A 20,872-nucleotide genomic window follows, 5' to 3' on the forward strand; every position below is an offset into this window, starting at 1 on the left:
TATGTATAAGGATAATAAAACAAAGTAGAAAATGCTAAAATAATTTTATCATGAAATACATTTTGTAACGGTTAGTACTGGTTTCAGTCTTTTTGATTTTTTCAACTAAGAGTAAAATAAAGGTGGTATTAATTAAGAAGAAAAACAATTAGATTAAATGTTTTGTAAATATTTCCATAGTCTTCAAATAGGTAGGACATTTCCATTTTTCTTTGTGAAAGCATATCTGAAAAAATAGTGTTTATGGGGTCAGAGAAATATGTAATTCAGAAGTTCGATGGTTTAAGCAGCAGCAACCGAGGAAGGAGAAGGTGAAGGAGGGGAGGAAGAAAACGTAAAAGACGGGAGTGGTATGATCAAGTAGTAGAGGCTGTCCATGGAATCTACTTTAATGGTCAAGTGAACTGTTGTGGTTGTTGCAGTAATGGTAGGAATTGTTCTAAATAAATTCATGGGTAACAACTGTTCTTCATATATCTATAGTTTTTAATATTTGCATGGGTATTATTCTAAGATCCTTGTAATAGTGTCATCTGTGGTGGAAGCATTCAAAAGAGGTTTATATTTCGCGATAAAATATGATTCTTTGCTGATGCGCTGATTATAGGTTGCATTGTCCCTAAATTTATAGAAGGGAAAAATTCTAAAGTTGGGTTGTTTATTAGTGGCACATATGTTGAGTTCACTTTATATATATATACATATATAAAGAAGGTCCATCAAGCTGAACAAAATCACAGTCGTGGCAGATACCGGTGTCACGCAAATGGCACTCGTGCCGGTGTTTGGCAAGTGGCACATAAAAGCACCCATTACACTCTCGGAGTGGTTGGCATTAGGAAGGGCATCCAGCCATAGAAAACCATGCCAAATCAGACTGTAGTCTAGTGCAGCCTTCCTGCATGTCAACCTGATCAAACCGTCCAATCTGCGACAACATGGACAATGGACATTAGATGATGATGATGATGATTCACACATACATACATAACTGTACATGTACTTAAGCACATGTACACACATGTATACAGATATATACACATGGGATGTGTTAGTCATTAGTATCTCCTTATTTTCTCATAGAATTTGAATTTCTTGAACTTTTTGTGTAAACAGTTAATGGTTGTCCCTTTTCTTTTACTAAGCATGCCATCTCTAGCCATAGGGATTTCCACTACTTCATCTGAACAGTATCGACACCTTCATTTCCCCCCACTTTTATAAGGATCTGCTTTACATAGTATCGCCCATTGTAATTTATAGTTTGTACTTTTTGTTTTTAAACCATGTATATTCAGAAAATGATGTTTATTAGTGTCTTTTGTAAAAAAAGGAAGAAAATGATTTTTATGCAGCTTGAATCCTTTTTTAAAAAATCTGTGGACGATTCAGTGTAGAATTTAATGTTGCTGTGTGTTGGGAGATCGTACTTGTAGACTGCATCAGTTACTGTTGGTTTCGTCCTGGTTGTTTGATTAGGTTGTTGTTTTTGTTCCTACCATTACAATGATGACCATCACAGCCATGAACACCACCACAACCACCAGTACTCCGAGTAGTTGTGTAGGTAATAGTAGTTGCAGTAGCAGCATCCCCATTAGTAGTAAGTAGCATCAGCATTAATCTCATTGGAAGCATCACTGGAAGCCAACTAATTGCATTTGTTAAGGATTTATTACTTCCAGCGGAAATTCCTTGAATACATTTATTTCAGACAACTGTACCGGGTATCCCATGGGTATAAAAGAGAGATATGATAATTTACTGTTGCTATCTACCAAATACCATTCAAGAGATGTTGGTCAATAAACAGTTTTTATTTGTCTTTGTATGGGATTCCAAAGAAGTGCCAATCACTGAAAGTGGATGGTACCCACAAAGAGGGAGACTGAGGAAGACATGGGATGAAGTGGTAAGGATCGATCTCAGAATTTTGGGCCCCACAAAGGAAATGACAATCGACTGAGATGTCTAGTAATTTGAGATTCTTGAGAATACCCACCCACGTCAGCGAAATTGAGTTCTAGAAGCGTTGTGTATTTCACCCACACATAACAAAACAACTTTTATGAATACACCCTACCCCAACAAATCAAGTTACATCTCTACATCTCTTTCTCACATTTCCTCTTTCATGCACTATACTTACCTCCCTCTCCTCAATTTTGTTCTCTTGGCCCTCTTTCACTGTATCATTGCTTTCCACTAACCTCACTGACCTGTGTGTTCCACCCACATGGAACAGGATAACTTTTCACACACCCTAACCCCAACAAATCAAACGACATCTCTTCCTCACATCTCCTCCTTCATGCACTATGCTTACCTATCACTCCCCAACCCAGTCCTCACAGCCCTGTTTCTTTGTATTATTGCTATTCGGTAGCCCCCCCCATCTCTATATACCCAGGTTTTCGCCACTCACTACATTCCCCTTCCCCACTCTCTACTGACATTACTTTAGCAATGCCCTGCCATTTATATTGTGACCTTCAAACCTCAAGGGCATGCCATTGCACTTGCCACCATCTATCTCACTCTTCTTTTACTCAACGATCCCATTTATATTCTGATTCCAATCCCTTGTCATTGTGCCTGGCACTCTGCCACCATATCTATCCTGCTGTCTCACACTCTCTCTTGCTCTTCTCTCAGGTTGGGTGACCATGTATCTCCTTTATGGCAGCACACCCGTTTCTTTCCTCAGTCCTGATGCCCGCCCCCTCCCCCAGCTGGGTAACCTTGTACCTCCTCTGCAGCAAGACACCTCTTTCTGTCTCACTTTAACCTTTCATCATCTGACACTAGATCACCTCCTCCAATGCCCCTTCCCCTCTCAAAAGGTTCTTTGTCTTGCAAGTTACTTGGTGACCCTGTCAGTGCAGGTGCCACTTAAAAAGTATCCAGTTTGCACTGTAAAGTAGTTGGCATTTGGAAGAGCATCCAGCTGTAAAAACCTTGCCGAAACTGACCTCACCTGTGCTTGTGCCTTGTAAAAAGCACTCAGTCCACTCTACTGGGTGGTTGGTGTTAGGAAGGGCATCCAGCCATCAAAACCCTGCCAAGATAGACGCAGAAGCCTGGTTCATGCTTCTGCCTGGCAGGCTCTTGTGAAACTGTCCCATACCAGCATAGAAGGAGGCAGATGTTCAGTGATGAGGATTGCTAAATAATAATTTAAGATTTTTAACAAAGTTATGTTTATGACTCTATAATGTTATTTATGTTGTTCTTCAGAAGATGTTATTTTTCAGTCTTGATCCTAAAGATAAATTCGAACCATTCCATATTATTAGCTGAAATCTTTGTATTTTACCATAACTTGTTATCTAAAGAAGATTTATAAAATGAACCAGATTCTTGTGATTTGTTCTGTGAATTACAAACTTTTAAAAATAAAATTCAATTCAATAAGAAGCTAATAAAATTGTTGAAGTCCTTGTAACATTTTTTCTACTTTCTGCTGTTTTCTTTCTTGCTTACAACTTTGTAAGCTTCCCAAATTTTGTGCAAGTTGATCAATTTTTTTTCTTTTCCTTTTCCCTTCAGGTTACCTTTGTCCTCCTGAAGCCAATATATATGGGATAGATTTCATTCGATTCAAGCTAAGGGACTGTGATACAGGAGAAACATTGTTTGAAGTTCTCAAACAAGAAGACACAGGTTAGTGTTTATAAATAAATTGATTTATTGTTTTCTGGTGTTGTAGGCATCAGCATAAAGTTGTCGGTAACATTATCGCACACACATAAGTAACTGAGGTTTTCCCTAATATATATTTCGTTGCTATTTTGGAATAAACTTTCATTTAACAACGTTCGTACATATTTTGAAGTACAGGTTTCAATGTATTTATTTATGCTAATAATTTCTGCCTTCACTGTTCATTTTAGGCGGAACACAAAATGTGATGGAACTGCTCACAGTAACAACCAAGCATTTCACCAAGTGACTGTTTATAAATTTACTGGTTCCAAAAATTTCATTGTATAGATTAAAGTCTTGATGGTGAAAGAGGGTGAAAGGTGACCTTTAGCTAGTAAGGGTGAATTGAAGGCCCATTATTAAGGCAGAGAAGTTGTAGAAGAACTAAATGTTGATCATTCAACAACTATTAAACATTTGTATCACATTGGAAATTGCCAAAAGTCTTGACAAATGAATACTACATAAGCTGGACAGAAACGAAATCATTGTTATAAAGTTTGCTCTACACTATTTTTGTTGTGCAAAGAAGTGCAGAACAAATTTCATCAGCTTATGCAGCATCCAGCAATAGAAACCATGCCAAAGTTTGGTGCAGTCTATTGGCCTGCCAGCTTCTGTCAAACCATTCAACCCATGCCAGTATGGAAAACAGTTGTTAAATGATGATGAGATGACATTGCACTGGGTGGCTGCACCAAAGAGAAACAACTAAAAAAATCCCCTGTGTTGAATTTGCATAGCAAGTGGAATCATCAACTACCGTTTCTTAAATCCTGGTGAAACCAACACAGCAGAGATAGTATTGCAAGAAAATTGGCAAAATGTACCAAGAATTGCAAAGTTTATATCCAATATTGGTGTTGTGGTGAAATCCTGACACTTTTGTGGGATAGCAAGTGAACTGTCCTAAACCTTACAAAGGCACATGTGTACTGACAGTGTGAGGTAGAGTGTGGTATGTGAAGGCAGTCATAGAAGTCGTGGAGAAAAGATATAAGTTTGTTACTGATTTAGTTTTTGTAGTGTTATAACACTTACGGTGTAGTATATATCCAAAGCCAAAGGTATAAGAGTGGCAACAAGATGTTTGAAGCTCACTGTGGACGTTCTTAGCATGGAAGATCTATTAGCTTCCATGCTACAGTTGCAATGGTAACTACAACAACAACAACAACAGCTGCAACTACAACAGAAACAGCAACAACAGCAGCAAAATCAACAGTTGTTGGAATTATTGTTGCAGTCTGAAAACACTTCAGGTTCGTTTTTGACAAATGGCATTGCTAATTCAATTAAAGAATTTACTTATAATCCAGAAGAATGCCAAAGGATTATAAATTTACGACAGGATGCAGAAAAAAATTGAAAAAGATTATTACCGCCACCAAGGAGGAGGTCATGTTTTCATTAGCGTTGGTTTGTCCGTCAGTCTGTCTGTGAGCAAAATAACTCAAAAACTTGTGAATGTTATTTGATAAAACTTGCAGGAAAAGTTGGTAATGACACAAGGAACAGATGATGAAATTTTGGTAGTGATCCGGGAATTTTTATGGATTCTTGAAGGATTTTTCATTTGTTATATTTACTATATATGAAGTACTACGATATTACGTTCTTTGATTATCTCCCTTGAAAACATGTTCGTTTCCATGTAACCTATGGTGGCGTTGCTGTTTCCAAAGTTTTATTTTCGTTTCTCTATGAACTCTTGAGGAATGATTGATACTATACTGACCACAGAGGAATGTAAGGTAGGTAGGTAGGTTTAGTTTCCTAAGTAGACTGATACCTCTTTTATCTTTACCAAGGAATTGTCTGACCATCGTACTTGGTGTATTTCAATGTGGATCTCCTTGATTCCCCTAACCATGAGACCTTGACAACTATGAACCAGTCTGGGTTCGACCAACTTGTCCAAAAACCCACCACCGATTATGGAAGCCTGCTAGATCATGTTTACGTGAACCAGTATCAGCATTCACAAGTCACCGTAACCAACTGTTACTTTTCTGACCATGATGTTGTGTGTGTGTATCACTCAAACTAGTTTGCTGTTGTCATTGATTTATTATAACTGCTTCAGATTATTCCTGTTTTTAAAGGGTTTTTTTAACCCTGCCAAGGAGGTTATGTTTTTGCCGGCATTGGTTTGGGAAATTGGGTGATATTCAGCATGCGTGTATATGGGTGGAAATGAGCTGCTTGGCAGAGGTCTGCGCTCTCCGAGTGCTTTTCTAGTCCAAATATGCATTTGTGCTGACCTGTAACAGATAAGAAAAAAGGAAAACAATAGTCAAGACCCAACCCATGCTATGGGTGAGGAGAAATACATTTTAAAAGACACTGGCCTTTTAAACTGTAAATTTTTGAAAATTTTGTTCCATAAAAGGCTTCCCTGCAGTGGAAAAAATGGGCAAAATTTCCATCAAAATGGAGAAAATAGAACTGATTTGAGCATGCTGATCTGAAGCTTAGCCCTACAAATAATTAAATGAAATTACAGTTATTGCGAGCATTTCATATATATTCAGACACGGTTATATTGCAATCCGTTATCTGTAGGGAGATCAGTTTTGATACACTGGTATGGGGTATAAAGCTGAATCTTCTTAAGTTTGGAGCTTTACAATAAATTCAATTAATATCCTTGGAGGGCTCTATAGAAGAGGTGACACACAAAGTTTGACTTTGCAAAAACCCATTTTTAGTACCTCATTTTCATAACAAAATATCTATTTTCCTTGGAAAATTTCTATATCATTTGAAAGTTCTGGATGTAAACTTTGTCTTACCTAAGATGTCATAGTATTTCTAACTATTTACAAGGTTAATCTTTTTTTTTTTCTGTTTACTGCTGAACAGCTCTCCATCTAGTTCAATGCACTTGAGCGTATGCAGGCAGAAGATTTTTTAGATTTATTTTCATATAAATCACAATGGTTGGTTAGATAATTGTTACAAAATATAAAAGTGAAAATCAGTACTTGTGAAAATGCAAACATTACAACAAAATATTCGACTATTCAAAATGAGGGGAAAAAATTCGAAAAACCTCACATTGGATTTTAATGGCCTACAAAATAAGATCCATTGCACAATATAATTTTTATTGACAAAAATAGATCAATATTTCTCTAATGAATATAGAATTCACTTGAACAAGAATATGTACGAGGTAAAATTCATACATCGCTTGGTACAAAGTGATAGAGAATAAACAACATTATCAATGTGACAATTACATGCTAATTTTGGAATCTAAAGACCCCTAGAAATATGTTTACATTCCACTTAATTTGCCCATTTCTTGAAATTTTGGATCAAAGTTGTTATCTGAAGGCTTGAATTCGTATGACCTCTCAGTTTGAAAAATATCAATATGTGTTAACTATACAAAAACTATCAATATACTGCCCTCTTTTTTCACTTTGTGCTCTTTCGCCATACTATGGCCAGAATCAGCAATGATATGATAATTTAGCAAGACATTTTTATTTCTTATGGTACAAAAATCTTGAAGAAATTATGTTCTTTTCTAAGTGAAAATTAACAATAAAACTTTCATAACGATTATCTGACCTACCACCATCGAGTTTCATATCAAAATAAAGCTAAAACATTCCTCTTCAGACACTTATGATTCTTACCACAACTTGTGTTATGGTGCTCGAGCATACTCACCTTGAACGAGGGCTGAAAATGTTAACGTATAAAATGTGTTTTTCTCCAGTGTGTGATGCTTTATTATTAACTTTTAGGGGCAGCCAGACACAATTTTTGGGTCATCATGACTGCAGTATATTTGTACATGTTAGAAAAGAGTTGCTTCCCTTCGCTCAGTCATTCACTTTAAAGATAGAACTGATTTATCCAACTGTAATTTTTTTCTTATATTCAGCATTCTATATTTACGATGAATATATCCAAATTTCTTTTTTTAAATTTCCGTATACTTTTGGTGGCTTTTAGTGTGACTATATGGAGATGTGTAATTTCTGTAACAACTACCATTTTAGATGTGTAAATTTATCATTATAATTATCGCATCTGCTTTCTAAACTGATAGAATGTAACAAGCCGGAGACCCACATCTTAATCCGGTATTTCAGTTGTCATGATTTTTATGGCTGGGTGCCCATTCTAATTCTAACTACTTTACAGAGTGTACTGGATGCTGTTTTTCATAGTGCTGACACTAGTGAGATCACCTTGTAACTTGCAAAACTTAAAAGTATCGTTGAGTGAAAGAAGATAGGAGACATAGTAATCACTTCAAGCTAGGCGTTTTGAGGTTCAAGTATGATCAGAGAAGCAAAAAGATATTTACTGTTATCAAAGAGTTTCATGGCTACATTGCTTCTTCCATATGTGAATAGGGTGGGGTTGGGGGTAGGCTGATGTGATAAATGTACCTCAAAATAACATGTCCAAAAAGAAGAAGAGAAGAGAATATGTATGCAGAAGAGGAAAGTGGATAAGGCTGTAAATGTACACAGCGGATGGATGTAGTAAATGGTGAACATAGGGTTGGAGTGGTAGATATGAGTGGAAGGACAATGATAAAATTGAGTATTGGATGCCAACTGGGTGCAGCACAGTGGAGGTGGGGGCAGTATGGAGATGGTGATACTGTATTCTTTACAACAAATTCTGCTTTCACTACTTACAGCAGCAGAATAATACAGCAGATAAGAGAATAACAGGAAGATGATAGGTGGATTTAAAGGTTTCTAGTGGGGGAGAAAGATTACTATGAAGAAGAGTGGAGGATGATTGGTAAAAATGAGAAATGGATGTTAATAAGAAGCAACTCAAGAGTGACCCAGTTATCTGGATGGGAAAAGAAACAGCATTTACATACTTGCCAGGGCCCCATTTGTGTGCATACTCATTGTACTTTTAGAGCCTTGTTCACGTCATGCTAGCATAACTGGGTGAGCATTCTTGAGTATCCCACTCATCATCTTGGTCCTTTGTCTTCTCCTTTTTGAGGTTCAACTTACTGAAATCAGCCTTCACCAACTCATCCCCTGTCTTCTTGAATGCCTTTGAAATCCCACCAGATGCAAAACATAACATTTTTTGCTTGAATGTTTCACTGCAGTTGTTGTTTTGGTGGATTTTCACGTGAACCCCAGGATCTTTAATGCACTATGTTATTATAGACAATCCATATTTCATCTCCATTCAACTGTCACTTCACAAAAAGAGTCAGTTTCACTATGCTTTAAGAGTCTGTCATAGAATACCAGTTTGTGCAGCTTTTCTCTGACAGGTTATGAGGGATTTGTACATCATAGTGGGAAATATACTTAAGTTTCACTAAGTGTTTATGAACAATATTTTGGAACTTCTAGCATCTCTGCAAGCTCTTCTGTGATTTTGGTGTTGGCTTCAATATTTACCTTCAAAGATCATCTTCCAACTCTGAAGGTCTTCATGAATAGCTTGCATCTTCTAAGCTGAAATCCTACAGCATATTCACCATACACTTCACAAAAGGTTTTACATATTTCTGCAGCATTTTCAAAGAAGTAAAGCATCACATGCTGCAGATGCAACTTTTCATTGTCCACTTTTGACCTTGATATGGGTTTGATAAAAGTAAGAGAGATTCTGATTTTTAGTTTGACATAACTGGCAGCTTAACATACTGCAAGTAATGCCAACCTATCAGTTGTACTAGCATTATGGCTGTTATATGAAGTGTGTAAAGATTGCTCAGAATTTTCTGGATGACGCAGTATATATCATCATATTATGTCCATTTTCCATTCTGGCATCAGTTGGATGGTTTGACAGGCGCTGACCAGCTGAAGGGTTGTTCAGGCTCTGTCTGTTTTAACATGGTTTCTATGGCTGGAGGATGCCCTTCCAAATGCTAACCACTCTACAGAGTGTACTGGGTGCTTTTTATGTGGCACCAGCACTTATGAGCCTGCAAGATTAGGGACACTCAGCTGAAGAGGGTTGCAAGGGATGAGCCTGTATGCAAGAGCAACCATGCTTTTACTTGGTTTCACATGTCTTTTCAAGCATGGCAAACTGCCAGGGCTCTCGGTAACTCTGTCATCCCCTCTGTGATTTCCAATGTTTGTAGATCCTTTCTCACCACTTCATCCTACATCTTCCCGAGTCTCTCCTTTCTACATGTCCCCTCTAAAATTAGGGATCAGCCTTCCTTGATGCAACTGTCCTCATTCATATGTATTACATGGTCACACCAGCACAGTCTTCTCTCTTGCAGACTACAGCTGATGTTATGTATACCCTGTTTCTCTCTCAAATCACTTACGCTCTGTTGTATACGCACTTTTCAAGGTATAGTATCAAACCTACTTGGAATGATGGGCTCCTAAAAATAAAAGAAATTCAATATTTTGAAAATTTTGGAATTTGCCTAAAACTTTAAATGACCATAAAATCTGATTGGTAACAGATATGGAGCTGACATTTTCAGAAATTACGTCTCTCATGGATACTAATATATGGTGTAAATTTAAAGAAAATCTGAGAATCTTCACAATGGGCCCTTATTGAATTTCACTGAAATAACCCATTCATCTTCTCTGACAAAGTCAATAAAATGACCCTATTTTGATCAAGAATTGGCCCAGATAACTCTTTCCACTAAAAATTCAGGAATTTTTAGTGGAACACACCCAGCTTCAACTACTTGCATAGACCTCTACTATCTACTTGTTATATGGTAGACCATATATTGCAGACACAACTTACCCTAACTTTTAAAGTCACCAGATTGGATAATAATTTTCTTCAGTTGGTGTGAAAAGAACAGTGAAGAGTTGATGTTTACTGAGAGATGTATGCAAAATAGATGCAAGTGAAATTTAATGATTCAGTAATTGACATTGGGGAGCAACTCATTTGGCCTTCCAGCTAGGTTTTTTTTTTCTTGATTGCAAAGCCAGCACTACAATATGTCACTCTTTTGTTTTTCATCCATCAGTTTGCTATCCTCAAAGAAATGCCTTTGTGAATTCTACAAATATAATTGGTACTTTTGTTTAAAAATTTTAAGGGTCTGATTCTTCTAAAGGCAAAGATTTGTGGTTATTATGAGCTACCTTTGCAGAGTGATTTAATTTACATTGTAAGATGATGACCAATATGAAAAAAATTCTGTTAAGGAACATAGAGTTGTAGATAATAGAGTAAGTGTAATTCTTCTAGTTCTGCAGCTGGAAGCCCTTCCTAACGCCAACCACTCCGAGAGTGTAGTGGGTGCTTTTACGTGCCACTGGTACGACGGCCAGTCAGGTGGTACTGGCAACAGTCACGCTCAAATGGTGTTTTTTATATGCCACCTGCACAGGAGCCAGTCCAGCAGCACTGGCAACGACCTTGCTCGAATGTTTTTTCACGTGCCACTGGCAGAAGTGCCAGTAAGGCAATGCTGGTAACAATCACACTCGAATGGTGCTTTTTATGTGCCACCGGCACAGAAGCCAGTCAGCTGCTCTGGCAATGATCACGCTCGGATGGTGCTCTTAGTGGAGTGCTAAGAGCACCATCCAAGTGTGATCGTTGCAAATGCATAAACAATATTTATTTCAATATCAGTGTTATCAGTCAACTTTTATTTATGTGATCCAGTGCTTTGTGTCAGGATTATTGGTTCAGGTGAACTTAATGTAGAAGCAAGTTCCAAATTTTCTGGAATTTCTTGAATGAACTTAAATAGTTCCCTTTAGAAGCAGCATTTTCTGTTAGTGCTGAAGTGGTTGCCTTTGTTTCAGTATTCTGTGTTTTCAACTTTTTTTTCTTTTTCCAGAAGATGATGAAGATGTAATTCAAAAGACACCAGATCGAGAAGAAGTTGACCCTAATGCTGGAAGGTTTGTACGATACCACTTCACACCACAGTTTTTAAGACTGAAAACCGTTGGAGCAACGTAAGTAAAATTGCTTTTGGAAGAATAATGTTAAAACTGACAGCACTTCTATAAATGTGCATGTGACATAAATGCGTGCAGGAAAACTCTTGATAATACCACAGTTCATCAAATTGTATATAAAGATATTTGTTAGAAGTTAATGTCTGTAAATGATTAAATATCATCATCATCATTTTATGTGCAGTTTCCCTGCTAGTTTGGTTGGATGGATTGTCACAATCTGAGTTGTTATTATTCAGAGTTATTGTCCTCCTAGAGGAATTAGGGGACTGTGTCTCACTCATGTATTCTATTTTTGAATGGTTTCTATACTTGATGTCTTTCCTAACAGCATCACTTACAAAGGTACAGAGTGTACCAGCAATAGAGAGGTTGTCATGTCTTCAGTTTAAAACTGAAGAATTCTCTCTGTTCTACATTATCTTCATTGGTTCATTAACCACTGTACAATGTGTAATCAGTGCATTTTATTAAAGCAACATCACTAAAGAGTATGTTGTTCTTTTTTTTGTTAAGGAATGTGTGATGAAGCATATGAATAAAAGAGAGTAAGAAGCAAGAGGGTGAAAGAGTAGAGAGTATGAATATGATGATGGGAAACAGTAATTGGGTAACGAGGACTAGATAAATGGAAGAGGGATAAATGTGATAGCTAGATGTTATTGGTAAAGTGCTTAGAAAAAGTACGAGTGATGGGGAAGCAATAAAGATGAATGATAGTGAGATTGGTAGGTTTCAATGAAGGGTTACGTGAAGGACAGTTAGTGATGGTAGGAGGTACTAGATACAGTTCAAAGATTCAAAACTATCCCTCATAAGACAAATGTCATGGTGGAAAAAATATAAAAGGTAGAGTAATAGGGGTGTGATGGTAGAAGAAGTAGAGTAGTATTGCGTGCCTGTACAAGCATACTTTTTCTCTTGTACACAATGTTTGATTCTTACATTCAGCTTTTTTTCTTAACTCATTTCTGCTCAATCATCTGTGCATATTAATATTACGTGCCTAATAAAGGATAATCATTTATTTTCTACATAATTATCATAATTATCATGCAATCTTTTCATCAATCTGAATAAGAAACACTTTGTTACAAGTAAAAGCAACAGATTCCTGAACTTCTGTGCCATTCTTGCTCTTGTTACTATGCTCAGAACACACACCTCCTCTCCTAATTAGGTCACAAGATGACAAAAACCGTCCATCCATCCATTTGAAACCTCTGTAGTTGTCTCACTCCAGTACATTGCCTCTGCTATTGTAGAAGTTGAAAATAAAACTGCTAGACCAGTCATTAAGCAGGCAACTTCCTCTACTATCTGAGTGACTGTCATATGACCTGTTTGCTAGATGTTTTCAGCCTCTCGCCAATTAACCCTGGTCATCCAGCTACCTTTGTTTTCTAAATTGTGCTTTCAATTTCAATATTGGTCTGTTGCATCTTCTTAGCCTAGGACCTCTTTACTGCCTTTTTAACTCTTCTACATTTTATTGGGTCATCCCATAAATAGTGCAGATTTTTCAATTACATGAACTAAAAGTTGGAGGGGGACAGGATAAACTACCTGCATCAACTTGCTATAAAAGCAGGAAGTAATTTTACCTTGTGTTTATTCTTAGAGCAAGTTTTGAAGAATGCACTTGGATATTAAGTTATTTTCTCAAAGTGATAATGGAATTGACAAATAAGCATATTTGGCATATTTTGCTTTATGACTTCAATAAAGGCAACAATGCAACAGAAAGTGTGAGGAATATTAATGCAGTATATAGGGATGAGAGAATAAGCATAAGCCAGTGTCAACAATGACTCCAGAAATTTTGAGCCCGAAACTACAACCTAGAAGACGAGCCACATATGGAAGATCTGTAGAGCTCGACGAGGACATTCTGCAAACCCTAGTGGAATAAAATCCCATCATAATTGTTGATGAACTAGCAAAGAAGCTTGGATTTGATCATTCAACCATTCATCGACACCTGCATGCCATCTGAAAAGTCAGCAAATTGGGCCAGTGGGTTCCTCACAAACTTTCTGAGTGTAATCACATGCTGAGAGTGAATGTGTGCACTTCTTTGCTGTCATGTCTCACGAATGAACCTTTTTGGGGGCTGAATAGTGACTGGTGATGAGAAATAAGTTCTCTATAAAAATGTCAAGCACCGAAGACAGTGGGTAAGGAAACACTGGCAGCCCAGGCTAAAGAAGGTCTTCACCCATGTGAAGTGTTGTTATGTGTTTGGTGGGATATGAAAGGTTTAGTTCACTTTGAACCTTTAAACCCAAACTAAATGATAACAAAGGAGATCTACTATGAGCAGCTTGAACAGCTTAAGTCAGTACTAGAAGGAAAATGACCATCTTTTGTTTCAAGATGAAAGGTGTTGTTCCATCAGGATAATGCTCAGCCACATACAGCAAGGATGACATTCCAAAAGCTGGAGCAGTTTGAATGGGAAATGAAGCTCCATATTCCTTGGACATTGCCCCATTTGATTATCATTTATTCTGCAATCTTCAAAATCATTTGGACGGAAAAAATACGAATTCTGTAGACGAGGTGAGAACAGTACTGGAGGAGTATTTTTGATCATGGACAAGTGAATTTTGGAGGTGGGAGGTGGGCTTGCAAGTTCTTCAGTCTATCTACCAGATAGATTGAAGAACATTGTGGAAAATGAAGGAGAGTATATTTCAGATTAAAAAATAACTTTATCTTAATTTTGAGAAATAAAAGTATAAAAAAAAGAAAAATATCATTTATGGTATGACCCAGTATTTTAAAACAGTTCACAACTTTACCAAACTGTAATACTATCCTAATATCCACCATTGTTTCATTTAACACATCTACAAATATCTGTTATATGGAGCCTTCCTTCAACTTTAGCATATGACATTTAAACTTAGGAAACATGTTCACTGGAATAAACTAAATTGCCTTAGTTGCTAATTTCTGATAGGTTTCGTGTAGCAGTTCAGGCTATAGCTAACATAAAAGCTCTAGGTGATTGTGATGGTGGTGGTGTCACTGGTAATGGCAGCAATTTTCCAAGTACTCTTGTTAAATTTGTTCAACTGAATATTGCCTGTATGCATCTTTTATTAACGTATTTTATTTCTATTCCTTACTCCATTTCAATTCTATACTGAATGCTTAGTACATGTGTATCCTTCAGTAATTGTAGTCTGTTGTGTGAATACACCAAATCTCTCTGTCTTGCCTCACTGTTCTACATCATTCAAAACAAGTTGTTTCACTACAGACACTCACTATTGATTTTGGTTATTCATCAGTTGTGTCTACATAATATAAATGCATCATCATGCCATTCTCACTGTTGCTAAGTACTGCATTAATAAAACAGTTTGTTGCTATTAGCTAACTACCTGCTAATGTCAAGCCAACATGGGGTCCTATAGGTAGTAACTCGAAGTGCTAAAAATAGCAGCCAAATCTTCCTCAAATGACATCCTATCATCTTAAAAATTGATTACATGGCTCTGGTTTCTTTGTGCATAGGAAAAAGATGAAGTAGCCATGGTTGAAATACTTTGATTATAGGTCTACTCTAACCTGAGCTAATGTGATGCTTATCAACAACAGTTTTAATAATATGTATTATTGTTGTTGCCTTAGTCATAGACTATCTGTATTGTAACTAGTTTGGTATTAGTCATAAATATGGTTCGTTATGCTTTATTTTTGTCATTGTTTTACCTACTTTAAGTTTAATTAGTGTGTGTGTGTGATAGTTTGTGCTAATTTTGACTTGCATGTGTCACTGAGGGAACTGTTTTTTCTAACTCAAAAGTCTTTTTTTTTCCTATTTTCACTGGAGGAAAGGGCTTTGCTCATAACGTTTGTAAACTGCCATAAATACAGTTAATGTTTCCTTTTGAACATTAATGGCTGCCAAAAACACATTTGCAGCTGGGGTTTGCTGGAGAGCCAACATTCTTGAGAGCAGGATTGGATGTTTTAGTCGGTACAAAACATGGAAGTGGGGGAACAATGTGGATGAGAAGAGGAGGAGGAGGAGGAGAAACAAGTGAGTTGGAAGTATTGGTTATGGATTCTATGCTTAGAAGTGGCTGTCTGTTTTAGTGCTGTGACAAGATATATAATTTTCATTGAACTTGTTAACTTAGCTAACATTAGAGTTAATAAATATTGAGGCTACAGTTGAATGAATGGATCCTTGTATACTACTTATGCCTGTTTGATATATCTGTGGTAAAAATCCACTTGGAGGTGAACTTGGAAATCTGAGAAAGTGTTATATGAATTGCTACCACTTACACCTTATTCAGTCTGTCTTAGATTAGCACTAATAATACTGGTCTCAGTACAGTTGTTTCCAATCATAATCTGTATATATATATATAAGGCAGGATGTGTGTACGTGAATGCAGTTTATGCAAATCCACAAATTAGCACGCATGTCGCTCAAATTTTAGGACATTCGTCACGACCTTAGCTGTATTTTCATCAAATTATTTTCCCCCGAGGCACCCACGAATACCAGTAAATAATTTGGGCCATAACTTCTAACGATTTTCACGGCGGAGAAATTCACCATTATTTACAAACCAATGATGAGTTAAGTCCCCTTCTGGCAACGGTGTAAAGAGAGGGAGAGAGAGAGTTAACAGATTTTTTAAATTTCGTCTTTTTACTGAGTGATTGACAGACAGGGGTTGTTATGTATGTGTGAATGGCTTCATCACACACAAGCATGTATATGTACAAAACACATGCATGCAATGTGTGTGTGTTGCCCGTATATATATATACACACACACAATATAAACGATATTCTCCGTTTCTCCACAACTAATTTCCAAATTAGCTGAATCCGTTGCTCTACTCATAGCGATATATAGCTGGTGAATATGGGAGAGAGCAGAGGTTACCAGAGCAAAAGACCTACTTGTTGACTGTAGACATGCTCCTTCGCAAACGATCAGCTATTATTTTGTAAACAATGTTTCTTCCTGTTACAAAACTTACGTCTGGGTGCCAAATTTGGTTTAATTGATGGTATTACTTGGGTAGGAGGTGGTGGTGGGACAGAGGCAGGGGCAAAGGCGTGTAAAAACATGTATGCAATAGGTGTATGTACGTATATGTTTGTGTGTGTGTTGCCCATATATATATACTTAGTTGTCATCTGAATATAAATGCTTCTCACACAGAGGATCGGGGGCCCTTTTGGGCATTCTATTTTCCTTGCTGGAATTGTTCTCAACCCATGGGCAAAGTGGGGTTACATGATGGGAGTGGTGTTTTCAAAAGGGTTGGCATATGCAACCTGATCACCTCTGCCGATCAAACTCCCAACCCATGCGCTCCCATCACGACACTGATTCTGCTGAACTGGGTTGGGTATGAAAACTAACTTTAAAGCATGAATATAGATGTTTTTGAATCAGCAATGTTCGGTTAAGTTTTTTTGGGGGTGAAAAATCAATAAACTATTTCCTTATGGGGTTTTCTATTTAATCAGGATTAAAACAATCAATAAACAATTCCTTATAGGACTTCCCACTAAAATTGGTTACATCCCATTTTCAACCATAACATCTACCAATTTTGATATATTTTGTTCAAACTTGATACCAGCATCACTTAGGACTCATGGCATCATTGAATGCTTTAGGTTCTCCAAAAACGAAAAAAAAAAAAAAAAGATGAGTGGAAAAATCGATAAATGATTCCTTATGGGATTTCCCAAATTGTCTGCAAAATTTCACCAATTTCAACGGATTTCACTCAAATTTGACGTCGATGTTACTTAGTTTGCTTTGAAATAAAGAGCTTAATAATCCTAATTTAATCCCAAGCAAAGCTGGGCTATACTGCTAGTATAAACTATTAATAAACTACACACTAGTTCCTCTGATACCATCATCATCATCGCTTAATGTCCGTTTTCCATGCTGGCTTGGGTTGGATGATTTGACTAAGGCCTGTAGAGCCAGAGGCTGCACCAGGCTCCAATCTGATCTGGCAATGTTTCTACAGCTGGATGCCCTTCCTAATGCCAATCACTCTGAGAGTGTAGTGGGTGCTTTTTACGTGCCACCAGCACGTTCAGATAGTGCTTTTTACATGCCACTGGCATGGGAGCCAGTCAAGGGGTACTGGCATCAGCCACATTTGGATGGTGCCATACATACACACACACACACACATATATATATATATAATATATATATAATATATACTACAAAATTAGAGAATGGAGAAACATACTTAAATCAATAAAACATCAACTATCCGATGATATCCAATCAATACTTTAATACACCATTACATATGAGTAAAGGCATTATACAAAATGAGATATACAGTAATTGTAAAAAGATAAAGAGATATAAGTAAAAAATTTCAAATATAATATGCAATTAATCAAAACTGACAGCTGTTTCGGCAGTGAGGGCAGTCATACCTCATTTAACCTATAAGCCATAAAGGCAGGTATAAATGAGGCATTAACAAGGATGCCCCACGGCCTCTTCAGAGAATTAAATTAAATTTGTTATAATTGTGAAAAATATTATATACCATATACATATAATATAAAAATATAAAAATGTAAAATATAAAAACTTATACATCATAATGCTACACTTATATAATATAATACTCATTGGTACAATAAAGGAAGGTAAACAGAACAAAATAAAACAAAATATATATCAGTGTATATATTAATATTAATAAGTACCGATATTATACATATTTGGCTAATAGTTTTTAAAAAAAAAAAAAAAAAAAAAAAAAAAAAACTAACACATAGGGAGATGAAAAATAATAATTAAAACCATGGTTCAGTTCATAAAATTCTAAAGCTATAAAAGTTAATAAAAAATTACTATTAATATTAATAATAATATAATAATAATAATAATAGATACAGTTAAGTTTGCACCAAGTCCATCCTTTCAAGATCGAAATAACTATGAGTTTAGAAATGCTGACCACTAGGTAAAGAAAATTTAGATTAATTCGATTGGCTATTGGTTTGAAATTTAAATCACAAAAGAAAATTATACGGTTGGTTAGTCAAGGAACGCCAATATTCACACACGCATCTACAGATCAATCGCACATACACACATAGTTATATGTATATACATACACTTATACACATACATAATCACAAGCAACAACTAGCACATTGATAAACAAAAAGGGAAGCAACTATGCTACCATTTAGTCCTTCAAAATTATAACTATGCCTCAAATAACGAAAAAGAACCACCCATGCATTTCATAAAATATTTAATTTAGATATAAATATATTTTTAAATATCAGTATGTTACTAAGTCAGATAATTATTTCATGGGTAACTTAAAATTTATAACACCGGTTTGTTGCATAGTAAACATACGGTTGTTAGATTTATCGTAAGTTTGTTATAAAATATAAAATATATATTAATTTATATATTATAAATAAATCACTTATTTACTTAATAAATTTAATGCCATAATATACCAGTTTAGGCATTAAAAAATAGAAGGGGAAGTACTAATGTAAACGCTTATGAGAACATCACAGAAATTTTTAAAAATTTATATTATAAATACTTAAGATAAAATGTGATAAAATAAATAAGAAGGAATAAACACGAAGGAATAAATACGGTTATACACATATTATAAGTACAAACCAGTATATATGTATTCATATATTATTAAAATTTAAATAAAAATAAATGATAGATATGTATGTATAAAACTACCCTAGTATAAGTAAATAAGTAAAAAATAAATAGATAACAAATTAGATGACTTGATATGTATGTAAACATCTACACTTAAATAGGCAAATAAATAAATAATTAGAAGACTAAATGCAGAGATTGATAACATTACAATAAAATAAAAAATAAATAAAGTGAATATATATGTTATATTGTTGAAAGTAAATATGTATGGAAGGATAATTTAAAGTACAGATCCAGAGGACTATAGATATAAACTAAATATATAAGGCTGGTAATATTTATAAAGCCAAATGTATGTAAATGAAAAAATGAAAAAAATGAAAAAGGTTTATTAGTAAATAGCATAAGATACAAATTAAGGTGAGTACAAAGAAAGACCAAATATACAATAAAAACCTTCCAAATAAACACATACAAAAAACCTATATTCTCAACCTAAACACACCAAACTCATAAAAGGCTCTCATATATTACATATTATACAATATCATTACATTATCTAGAGCTAGGTATCTAACCAAGATATACATATATACTATGCAATATACTATGCAACATTAGAAAACTTCAAAAATCACATATTACAAGGCAAATACCAAAATGAATATGTTATTTCATGTCATATTGCATTTCCCTTAAAAAACAAACAAAAACCCACATACAAAAAACAAGAAACAAATAATACTAGACACATCTATTATTATTATACAAATGTAGCTATAAAAATTATAAAATTATAAATTTATAAGTTGTATACTTTAGAATTATGGAAGACCACAGGTATAGTTAGTTAAAGAAGGGAGTTAAAAAATTAATAATAGTGGAAGTGCTAAGTTCTATTTGAATCTAGAAAAGGTGAACGGTAGCCTATGAATGCAAAAGAAGTTTTACAACCTATATAATATATATATATATATAATATATATATATATAATATATATATAATATATATATATATATATATATAATATATATATATATAATATAATATATATATATATATATAATATATATAACAAATCAAAATAGATGAACATCAATGGAATTTGTATCTTTGTGGTACCAGTGCCGGTGGCACACAAGAATCCATCCGAACGTGACCGTAGTCAGTACCGCATCACTGGCCATCGTGCTGTGGGCACATAACAAACACCATCCGATCGTGGCCGTTCGCCAGCCTCATCTAACACCTGTGTCGGTGGCACATAAAAACACCATCCGAAGACCCGGCAAGACTAGTCAGGCCATAACCCATGGCCCCTACCTGGGACGTAGTCAGTCCACCTGTGCATACCTTCCTCCTTGTGATACTTGTGAAGGCCTGTTGAGGCAAGTGAAAATCAAAATCAAATCAAAACAAATCAAAATAGATGAACATCAATGGAATTTGTATCTTTGTGATACCAGTGCCGGTGGCACACAAGAAAACCATCCGAAAGTGGCCGTAGCCAGTACCGCATCGACTGGCCTCCGTGCTGTGGGCACGTAACAAACACCATCCGA

General features: G+C 35.7%; 1 protein-coding gene across 3 annotated transcripts in view; it reads left to right on the plus strand.

Moving 5' to 3' along the window:
* The window catches only part of LOC115224253 (protein unc-119 homolog B), a 60,327-nt gene that overhangs the window by 31,564 nt on the left and 7,891 nt on the right, over positions 1 to 20,872 (plus strand). For 2 of the 3 annotated variants that reach the window (XM_029795058.2, XM_036513305.1), the window contains exons 3-4: positions 3,550 to 3,663; positions 11,504 to 11,624. In XM_029795058.2, coding sequence (XP_029650918.1) covers positions 3,550 to 3,663; positions 11,504 to 11,624 — 235 coding nt within the window. The remainder of the gene's footprint in view (positions 1 to 3,549; positions 3,664 to 11,503; positions 11,625 to 20,872) is intronic. The other variant, XM_029795059.2, reaches the window with a different exon arrangement.

This window comes from Octopus sinensis, linkage group LG25 (genome assembly GCF_006345805.1).
Source record: "Octopus sinensis linkage group LG25, ASM634580v1, whole genome shotgun sequence".
Taxonomy (NCBI): domain Eukaryota; kingdom Metazoa; phylum Mollusca; class Cephalopoda; order Octopoda; family Octopodidae; genus Octopus; species Octopus sinensis.